Below are 11,164 nucleotides of genomic sequence, written 5' to 3' on the forward strand. Positions count from 1 at the left end.
TTTTCATTTGTCTTCCAATTCTTGAAATCTTTACTAGGTAGTTTCAATTTGTTTGTCTTAGTTTTCTATTCTGTCCGTTTAAAAAAGAATGTCTCTTCAATTCTTTAGTTTCAATATTTCACGTGACATGTTTAAGATCACTATATTTAAGTATATTTAGTATATTATACATATCTTTATTTCAAAATTACAAGATTCAAAGGTTTTTTTTATTTTTTTTAATTTTGTACCAAATTAAATCTGACAAATAAATTGAAGTAGAGGTAGTATATGTCACTTCTTTTGTGGTGTCAACTTTTTTGGGCTTGGTTCATGATGTTATAAAATCATCCTGTTAGAGTTCATGGGTCCTCCCAGAATTAGTCAGATTTTTGCTTGCTAACAAAGAATAGCATCCAAAGGCACTTAACTTTTTGTATCCAAAAGTGAGATGGTCACTTTTTTTCAGTGAATACTCTTTACACAAGTGTTCTAGTATTTCAAAAATCTTGTCAAACCTGCGTTGGATTCTCTAAAATGCATAGGTTTTAAAGGATCTGACACAAACATCTCATAATATTTTTAAGAGTTGGAGCAATAAACGTATTTAACATTTTAAAAAATTGTTGCACCCGCGTTGGACTCTTCAAGGATATTTCACTCATATCGAAACCTCTATAAAAATGCATAGATTTTGAAAAATTCAATACACACCCAATGATATTTTTAAGAGTTGGAGCAACAAAGTGTCAAACGTTTCAAAACGGTTGTCACCCTGACCCTTGTGTAGGACTCTTCAAAGATGTTATTACACTCATATCAAATTCCTCTTAATATGCATAGATTTTGAAGGATTCAACACACACACAATAATATTTTTAAGAGTTAGAGCAACAAACGTGTCGAACGCTTCAAAAATGTTCTTGCACCCGTGTAGGACTCTTCAAAGGTGTTGATGCACTCATAACGGATCCTCTAAAAATGCATTGGTTTTGAATGATTTGACACACATCTGATGATATTTTTAAGAGTCGGATCGGAACAACAAAAGTGTCGAATACACCAAAAATATTGCCGCACCTGTGTATGACTCTTCAAGATATTGTTACACTCATTTCGAATCCTCTAAAAATACATAGATTTTAAAGGATTCGACAATCGACACACACTAATAACATTCTTAAGAGTCGGAGCAACAAACGTGTCAGACGCTTCTAAAATATTATTGCATCCGTATCGAATCCTCTAAAATGTATAAATTTTGAAGAATTCAATATATCTAATAATATTTTTAAAGTGTCCAGCAATATAATTAGAAATGCAAACTGTTTTCATTATATATTGTGATGGACCTGGTTGGTGTTAATTTATGGGGCTCCATTCAATTCTTGGAAATAGTAATTGCAGAAAGACCATAGAGGACCACTGTCTCTAGTGGTCCTTTTCATGAAGTATGTGTCATTGTGAATATAGGGACATGAAGTTTAAAGTTGGTCAAATTCATTGGTGACCCCTTAAAGTTGACACTAACTTTCATTTAGACATTTAAATCAGGAGATGTTCATTTTAGACACCTAATGTAAGGGTCTGATATGTCATTTTGACACTTTTTTGATAATTACCAAAATATATTAATTGTGTGTAATACACTCGCCTGACGTGTCAAAAGCAGCAAATTAAATAAAGACACGTGGCATAAAAAATAATTATCAAATAATATCTTTTGAATAGAAAAAAATGACCAATAATTTAATGACACGTGGTATTTTTTATCCAAAAAAATATAAATTAACAATTATTAACCCCCACCCACCCCGCCATCATCTTCCCAACCCCACCCACCCTAACACCAACCCCTCCTCCACCCCGCCGTCATCTTCTCCAACCCCCCCCACCCCAACCCCAACCCCTCCCCCACCCAACGTGATACATACATCCAAGTTAATAATAAAAAAAAAAGAACAAACAAGTTCAATAAAAATTTATCTCTGTATAAATCTCTTTGGTTTTGATTAATTCAACAGATAGAAATTATTCACCAGATCCACAAGTTGATGATAATTTGACTGCTCCGAGTAGTTCTCATAATCCCTATGATGAATTCTCACCTGAAACAATGGATGAAAAAAGCAAAAGATTTTTCCAAGTAATTTCAACAGATTATCGATCACATAAGAAGAGTATAGATTTAGTATATTATATAAAAAACCAACTACACAGGAAAAAGAAAGGGGAAAAAAAGAATGGAGTTTTGTAGGGGCACTTGCTAAACTTCTTCTACCGCTAATAATGGAGGTGAAAGGGGACTGTTAAAATGAAGAAGAAGAACAAAAAAAATAAAATAAGAAAAACAACTTCTACGCGCCTCAGAGAGGTGGAAAACACGCGAGTTGCCAACTGTCAAAAAAGTGTCAAGATGACACATTTGACCCTTACTTGAGGTGTCTAAAATGAACATCTCCTGATTTACATGTTTAAGTGAAAGTTGGTGTCAACTTTAGGGGGCACAGATGGATTTGACCTTTAAAGTATTCTAATTCCTCTAACATTAATTTAATTAATCACTTTTGACTAATTTTCTCTGTTGATTATGTTCAATCATTAAGATGCTATTCATGCTCTACTCTCTTAGGTCCTTCATTTAGCCTTTTATTGCACCAAGAGCATGGTGCATCGTTCAATGAAATGAGTGAATTTTATTTTATTTTTTAAAAAAGAGATCAAATTCTAGTAACGCCAAAAACATTAAGTAATTTAGTTTTATCTGTCTACTTTGTTGGAATTTATGTTGATGAGAATAGTAATCTGATGTGCACAAGTAACGTATATCAGGCTATGAAATAGTTAAAATACGAAACAAATTGATCTGCACAACTAACATATATCGAATGGTGAAATAGTATAAGGTATACAAACAAGCTTGTATATATAAGTAACATATATCCAATAATGATATAATCGAGGCACGAATAAACTGATCTACATCATCATTATAATATATATATATATATATATCAGTTATGTCATAATAATATGATTTCAACAAGAGAAAACAAACAAATGTGTGAGTACTTGATACTAGCAAGATGTGTGCTTTCAACATAATAATTCCCAACCAACATAATTAGCAATGTCATGTTCTTGGAATCTTGAAACAGTTACCTGTCACAGATATTGGTACATTAATTAATGTATATTTAATAAATAATGATTCAATATTTTGAAGATATGCATGACAGCTAGTTCACTCTTACTAATTTATATATTGTTATTTCATTGGTTTGGTTTTGGAGCATTTCTAAAGAATTTCTGACTCAATGTACTGAAGGATGGAAAGAACTGGCACCTATTAGAACTCTCCGATACTTTCTCCGACTCAAAATATTTATCGCATTTTTTTATTTATATATCCTTTAAGTAAATATTAAAGTAATTTTTTTAAAAAATGATTATTTTATTTTTATTTTTATCTTAATATATAATTTTTTTTAATAAGCTTTTACTCTATTTATGTATTATACTTAAGGTATTTTATAATCTTCAAAAATAATTACTACTAAAAATACAACAACGACCAGAGATGAATACAAAATTTGAATGCGACGAGGGACACTATTATCTTTAGTGTGTCAATTGAAGTAAAAAATCAGTCAAACGTTATAAAATATATATGAACTGCAACTAAAACTCGAACTCGAATCACACACTCACACTTAAGGGCCTAAACAAGCACGACAACGTAATGCCCCAATCAAGATATGTTTGTTGTTTCTTTTTAAAATATATGATAGTTCTTCAATATATATATATATATATATATGCAAAGTTTTTTGTCAAAGTTGATGTATTTTCGTGCCCCCCCCCAACCAATAGGATAGGTCTAACCCTGACAACAATATACTCGGTGTCAATTCAGGAGAGGGTCGAGGGAGGTTGTTTTTGTAAGACCCTCGACAATTACTAGTTACTACTAAAAGTAAAATGAAAAGGAAATAAATCTAAAACTTTTCAAATAAAAAATATTTTGAAACAATTATTTTAATAAGAACGGCATATTCATAGATGGAGGAAGTATGTCCAAACACAAATTTATTTATTTTTTCTAAAAAAATAAAAATAAAAGGAAAGGTATTGAATGTACAAGCCAGCTGCAGGATTAATGGTTGCAGTATTTAATATTTGGCCCTTTCTCTTGGTATAATTATGGGTGAAGTGCATCAGTAACCACTTTTGGACAGCTATTTAAAATAGGCTAAATTTATCGGTGACCTTCTAACACCAATTTTCATTTAAACATTTTAATTAGATTTTGTTTATTTTAGATACCTCAGATCATGCTTCACTGTGTCATTTTGACATTTTTTGCTGAGTTGGCATAGTGCGTGTATTGCACTCATTTTGAGCGCGTGAAAAACATTTTCTTTATGAATTTTTTTTTCCTTTCTTCTTCTTCCATCTTTCTCCTTCCACCCCCATTCATCAAATGATCACCACATTAATTTGAAAAAATCTTGTAAAAGCATAGCAATCTTTTGATTTTGAACAAAATAAAAAAAATCACTGCAGTGATTTTAAAATTTCTTACAAGAATGTAAAAGAGTAAAACACGAATAAACTTCACCGAAAAATTAAAAAGAATAAAACACGAATAAACTTCATTGAAAAATTACTATCGATAAGTACATCTACAACTCGCCAGAAAAGATGGAGATCCACCATTGTTGTCACTCTCTTTATCTCTTCTTTCCTCTCTTCCACCAAAACACACTTTATCTAAAATTAAAATTATTAACTCTAAAAATAAATATAAAAAGTCATTGGAGAAAAATCAGATCTAATCTCATAATTGTATCCAGTGAAACTCCACGTTTTTCCAGTAAGGAGGAGTTCCTGTTGATTAAGATGAATTTTCTAGAAAATTATTTTTTTATTACTAAAATATTTTTTAAAAATAAGTTTAAATAGTTTTTCTTCCTTCTTCTTATATTTTTTTGGGGTGAACCAAACTGACATGTCCTCCTTTTATTAGTCAGCATGTCACGTCACCCGCGAGTAGATTACACATTTTGTAATTTTAGCTGATTTGCAAAAATGTATCAAAATGACTCAGCAAGACATGAGGTGTCTAAAATGAACAAAACCTAGTTAAGGTGTCTAAGTGAAAGTTGGTGTCAACTTTAGGGGGCTACCGATGGGTTCAACCATTAAAATATATCTAACATTTGCAAAGTATTTCAAGTTTAGCTACAAATTTAAATGTCTACTTGTATATATCCAAAGTTGAAGGACGTAGATGTCAATAGAAACCAAGTTAAAGAACACGTTTATATATTATACCTAACTAATTCAACCCTATTCTACTTTTTTCTCATCAACAGAATGAGTAGATAATCTCCAAAACCATGCATCATGAGTAGAATGCAGCCACTTTAGTTTCCATTCCGAATGTAAAACTTGAAGTTTCAAACACTAATCAGTAAACTTGTAATCACTAACAGGGAAGAGCAAAGGAATAAATATACACTGAAGGGGAGAAAAAGTGTGTGTGGGTGGGTTGGGGGAAATTATAGCATTATACAACATTCTATTGTTCTGTGTTCATAGAGAGGAACAGATGATTGGCATCTACTGTGACAGGGACGGGAACAGCATTCTACTCTTTCATATGACGTTCATGGTTTCTGGTGTATACCTATTTTTCTTCAAATTCAACATCGATAATATCTGGTTGGGATTTTGAAGGAGTGGTACCTCGACTGCCTCTAGAAAAGAAGTCACCTCCTTTCGGCTGCCACACAATATTTCCACAGTTAGCACAGCGAACAGTTGAATTCTTGTTTCCGATAAATTGCCTCCTACAAGCTGGGCACTGACCCTGCACAGACAAGCAAGACGCATGACAACGGGCTGAAAGCTGCAAATTGGTCCCCGCAGCCACACAGCATTTTCTCACAATGTAACTCATAAGCACAACATTAAGATTCAAGGATGTGCCAATTATCTGTATGTAACAGTGCTATCGAAGGTGCATTCAAGCCCCGAAGCGAGGCACGAAACATGTTGAGCGCTTTAGTGCCGTCATCACGACTACAAGGCATGCTTTTCCTTACCAATAAGCATAAACCTAAAGAGGCGACACTAAATAATTGATATTTCACTTTATCATAATTTTTTCAATTTCTTTGTCCATATATTTGTTATTTTTTACTATGATTATTAGTCTTAAGACTACACATACATATTTGTACTTTTTCCTCCATTTGCCCCTTTCTTTACTAAAGCCCACATTTTGTTTGCGCTTGAAGCCCCAATGGACCTCGGAGCTTTTTTGCGTTTCTCACTTTTGATAACACTGGTATGTAGAGGAGGAAGATATAGGAACCACAACTTAGCACTTCCTCCTTCTACAAGAAAATTCTACTTCTTGTGTTCTGCTGCTATAAGTCTTTTCCCTTGTAGAACATTCAAAATGAACAATTACAGTCTAACGATGGTAACACATTTATTACTCCTTCCGTTCAATTTGTTTTGTCTTATTTTTCTTTGTAGTCCGTTTCAAGAAGAATGCTTCTTTCCCTTTTTGGCAACTCTTTAATTCAACCTTTCATGTGACAAGTTTAAGACCACAAGATTAAAGAGCATTTTGGTACATTCTACATATGTTTAGATTAGAGTTACAGAAAGCATCCCATTTTCTTCCCCTTATCAATTGCAGGATCGAACCGCCAAAACACTTGACTGGACGCAAGGCAATAATACAACACCCCCCACCCCCCACACACAAAAAAGAGGCATAAACATCATATCAGGCTTATATAACACTTGAACATGGGCTTATCGAGTAATGTCATCAGCTCAACAATTAGCTTAAGAGGCAACTACCGAAAGAAATATTGTCCGAGCCAAAGATACATTTAAAATTTTGCTACACTGCCTTACTTCTAAGCACAAGGGTACTGAGAAATAAAGTTACCTTGATGACTAGATTGTTGGCAACAACCCCAATAAGAAGAGGTCCAGCAAATGGTAGAACCCATGTTGCAATTATCAGAATTCGAAACAGCCAACCCGATAGAGCAAACCACAGAAAGAATATTGTCTGCAAACAGAACATAAGACTAGGATTTTGAGCAAGATAAAAGACTTAGATTTCGAACAAGATAACTTCAGAGATATTACGGTATGTTGAAATAAAGCTCCTAGAAGCTTCAAAAACATATGAGTACCTTAAAATATAGGACAGAAAATATTGAAGCTCACGATGATAAGATCTTTAAAGGTATATCGGGATGCCAATAACTCCACAGCCCAACAACAACAACAACAACAACAAACCCAGTGTAATCCCACCATGTGGGGTCTAGGGAGGGTAGAGTGTATGCAGACCTAACTCCACAGCCCAAGATATAAAAATTGGAAAATGATGTATAACCAGCTAGTATGAGCAGAAATGCAATTGCCTACCAACTCAGAGCAATTTTACTAATGATTTTTACAAAACAATTATGGCATTCGGAATTGTATTCTGAAACTAGCAACTGCATTTGCAATGATTCGAAGGGTACATGGAAAAGCTGAAAAGTACTACAAATGATCAAACAGCCACAGCATATTGAGAACAACTCACATTATAAGAAATCAGAATATCAAGCTTTATAACAACTTTACTACTCAAGTAAATGAAACTTCTATGGAAGGAAGTGTTGTTCCTATTTTCACGTCCATAGAAGAAAAGATAAACAAATCCCATATACTGAACAGTTTTATGATCCTTCTTCACCTCACAGAAGATAGAACAAATGGAATTCAACTCATCAATTTCCCCAGCGCAACTTGCGAATTTCTCTAAATTCTCATAAGAAATCAATGTCATGTGGTCTTAGGTATTTAAGAACCATGCTACAAGTTTACGTGGTATGAGTCTTCAAAACGCAATAACACTTACAGCGGCACTTCTTCCCAGCGGAGTATCCATAAAATCATTTAACTGCTTCCTGTACTGCAGCAGCAACAGAAAACAGGAAAACTAATTAGCATGATGCTCACTGGCAGGAGCAAAAGGAATCCCATAACAAACTTGAAAGCACCAACATAAATCAATTAACTAATGGTGGAATATGTTTTAGCGAAATAAAAAACCAGTTGACCTAATTAGCATGAAACTAAATCATGGGATGAATATAAAAATCCATAATGAACTTTACAAATCAATTAACTAATCACTGAAACCAGAAACCTGATTGGCATGGAAAAGACTCCGGCCTGGAAGTGAAAGATCCAGAACATACTTATGGCACTAAATCAATTAACTGATTGAAGGATATTAGTACTATAGAATATCTAGCGTGTTGGAAAACCCAGCTAAAGTTTTAACTCTCTATCCCGTAGCTCCAGTACTGAAAGCTCTAAATTTTGGAAAAATCCACGGTTTATTGGGGAAACTCAAAGTAATCGATGCCCGAAGGATTGGACAAGGATGGGTTAGGATATCCCATGGGATTAGCTATCCCACTTTCTATATGGGATAGTTAATCCACCATTTTAGTACATTCCATGGGATTGCTATCCCTTAGCCCACCAACCAAATGCGGGTTTAAATAATACCGCATTTTAGCCCGTGGTTCTTATGCCTTACCCCACCAACCAGACAACTCCAAATATTAGATTGCATCCTTCCAATAAAGTAACCTTCTAGACTATTTCTGGATTTGTGCATCTCATCCTCGCACAATCTTATATTTATTACTCCCTCCATCCCAAATTAGTTGTAAGGTTTTGCTTCTCGAGAATCAAACAATTTAAACTTTAACCAACATTTTAAAATGTATTTTTTTAATCAAATTGACATGAGAAAAGGCGCGACATGTAGTGTTTTCGTATAGTTTTCTATTATCTAAATTTTAATTGTAAAAAATGGATTTGATCTTGATACAACCTTAGGAGAACCACACTCCAAAAGTTAACTATTGAGGTGGGAGGACCTAAGGCAATATAGGCCCCACATCAGATCCTTATTTAACCAATGTGGGACTCAAAGTCCATTCCTTGCAATAATTTCCTAACAAACCATCACACTCGACGGCTGCTCGCTAGACATTGCTAGCCCCAGCCGAACACTGCATATCGGCATCACCATCCAAGGCATGGAGGGCACGGAGGGTGGTGGGTGACTTGATACTACTGATACAATCTTAGGAGAACCACACCCCAAATGCTAGTTAATGAGGTGGGACTTAGGGAGAGCTTAAGGCAATATAAGCCCCACATCACCTCCCTTTTTAATTGATGTGCGACTCAAAGTCCCATTCCTTGCAATAATATCATAACAAACCACCACGCTCGACGACTGTAAGCTATACATTGCTAGTCCCAGCCGAACACTGCCATACCGGCCTCAACATCTAAGGCACGATGGGCATGGAGGGTGGTGGGTGACTCTGACACCATTAATACAACCTTAGGAAAACCACACCCAAAAGCTACTTATTGATAAGAGCTATAAGCCCCACGTCAGCTCCCCATTTAACCGACATTGGACTCAATTCTCATTCTTTGCAATAATATCATAAAAATCTAATCCAATTTAGGTTCGAAGATTAGTCAAATTGAGCACACAGAGCAAGTACACCATTATTTGGCATACAATAAAATCAAATTAAACTTATTATTAGTAATATAAAGGGGCAATAGGATAAGCAAACAAACCCTAGGCCAATTTGATCTAAAATCAAGAGCAACAGTACGCCATTTCCGAGTAATCTCAAAATCACGATCAATTTCTCTAGCACGATCAGCAGCCGACTGTGCAACATCAGATACTTTCCTTGAAACGTCATATCTCCTATCAATACGTTCCGCAGTCTTCTTAGCTTCATATAAAAACTGTTCAAAACCATCGTTTGCATTCCTCCACACATCTTTCCATGCTTCACCGGATCTAACTCGCTTAGTGAATCCGTCAAAATCACTCCGCCTGAAAGCATGTACATAAGTAAGTTGACGCATAGGGAGGATTACCTTTGCTGTTGGATTAGCAAAACGTAGGGTTTTAGTAGGGTTTAAGGGATGCCATGGCAGCCTGATCGCCATTATCGCCTGAAAATTGAAGCGTTTTTGCTTTCAGTTGTAGGCGATTGAATTTTCTGGTGTACAAAAGTTTGGTGAAATTTTAATTTGGCCCTTGTATTCTTGAGAAAATTAGTTAAGAAGAATGAGAAAATGATCTCTTATGTTTTGAGGTAAGATAAAATGACCCTTTTAACAACAATTGTATCTTGGAAGGAGTTGACGTCTATCTCATAGAGATGAAAAAGTTGTTTTCGAAAGATATTACAATATTAATATATGACAAGAATTATAAAAACATGATTAATACTACGATATCCTTTTACCCTAATTTACGATCTCCACTCTTCTCTATTTAAAGTCACGTACTTGTTAATATGAAATTGGGACATATCCAAAATGGTCCTTTTAAGTATGTGCATTTTATACTTTTGATTCTTTAATTTTGTCAAAATAATTAAAACACTTTTAATCTCTGTCAAACATTTTCTTAATTTGATCTGTTAGATTTGTTGGGGACAGTAGGGAAAAAAATTAACTACTACGAGGTATTATAATTTTTAGTGTTTTTTTTTTGCAGATTTTTAAGTATTTAGCGTAATTTTTTGTATTGAATATTTTAAAATTTGATGTGATTATGGTTAATTATTTTTATCCAAATTAATAATAATTTTTATATCGACCATCGCTTTGAGGTCGATTTTTCATCATATTGCCCAATGATCATCGGAAGTCGATTTTGACGTTTTTACTTAGATTCACACTAGTTTGCAATATTACGAATTTTATCATATTTTGATGCGTCTAGATACATGTATCTTGGGATACATGAAATAAAAATTAGGTCTAATTTGTTCTAGATACACTGTATCTATGTGGATTCACATGTATCTGTGATACTTAGACAAATTCGCTCTCCTACCTTATATTTCGCTCGCGTATTTAGTATCCAGATACATGTATTAAGTGCGATTCGCATGTTTCTGGAGTACATAAACTAATCCCGCTCGCCTCCCTCCTATTATCGTTCATCTCTCTCTCTATTTCAGTGTATATGTTGGCAAAAAATACATATCTAGATATATCTGATATGAAATTATAAATGGAAAAATTACTTGAT

The 11,164-nt window shown here is 34.2% G+C and overlaps 1 protein-coding gene and 1 pseudogene across 1 annotated transcript; one reads left to right on the forward strand and one right to left on the reverse strand.

Annotated features, from left to right (window-relative positions):
• Positions 1-5,389: 5,389 nt before the first annotated feature.
• Positions 5,390-10,178, reverse strand: LOC129891537 (uncharacterized). Its single transcript, XM_055966930.1, has 4 exons — positions 9,685-10,178; positions 7,925-7,978; positions 6,953-7,078; positions 5,390-5,854 (listed from the first exon to the last, which is right to left on the reverse strand). Exons 1-4 carry the CDS (start codon positions 10,066-10,068, stop codon positions 5,672-5,674), a joined length of 747 nt encoding a protein of 248 aa, XP_055822905.1. The 5' UTR covers positions 10,069-10,178; the 3' UTR covers positions 5,390-5,671.
• Positions 5,574-5,679, forward strand: LOC129893665 (U6atac minor spliceosomal RNA; annotated as a pseudogene).
• Positions 10,179-11,164: the final 986 nt, after the last annotated feature.

Source organism: Solanum dulcamara, chromosome 6 (genome assembly GCF_947179165.1).
Source record: "Solanum dulcamara chromosome 6, daSolDulc1.2, whole genome shotgun sequence".
In the NCBI taxonomy this organism is placed as follows: Eukaryota; Viridiplantae; Streptophyta; class Magnoliopsida; order Solanales; family Solanaceae; genus Solanum; species Solanum dulcamara.

What these genes read in the sequence shown, in the direction of transcription:
- LOC129891537 (XM_055966930.1), bottom strand. Translation starts at nt 10,068, where the DNA reads ATGGCGATCAGGCTGCCATGGCATCCCTTAAACCCTACTAAAACCCTA. An exon ending in TTAGATCAAATTGGCCTAGG is followed by an intron (nt 7,979 to 9,684) that starts GTTTGTTTGCTT and finishes TTGCTGCTGCAG; the next exon opens with TACAGGAAGCAGTTAAATGA. An exon ending in CGCTGGGAAGAAGTGCCGCT is followed by an intron (nt 7,079 to 7,924) that starts GTAAGTGTTATT and finishes TTCTGTTTGCAG; the next exon opens with ACAATATTCTTTCTGTGGTT.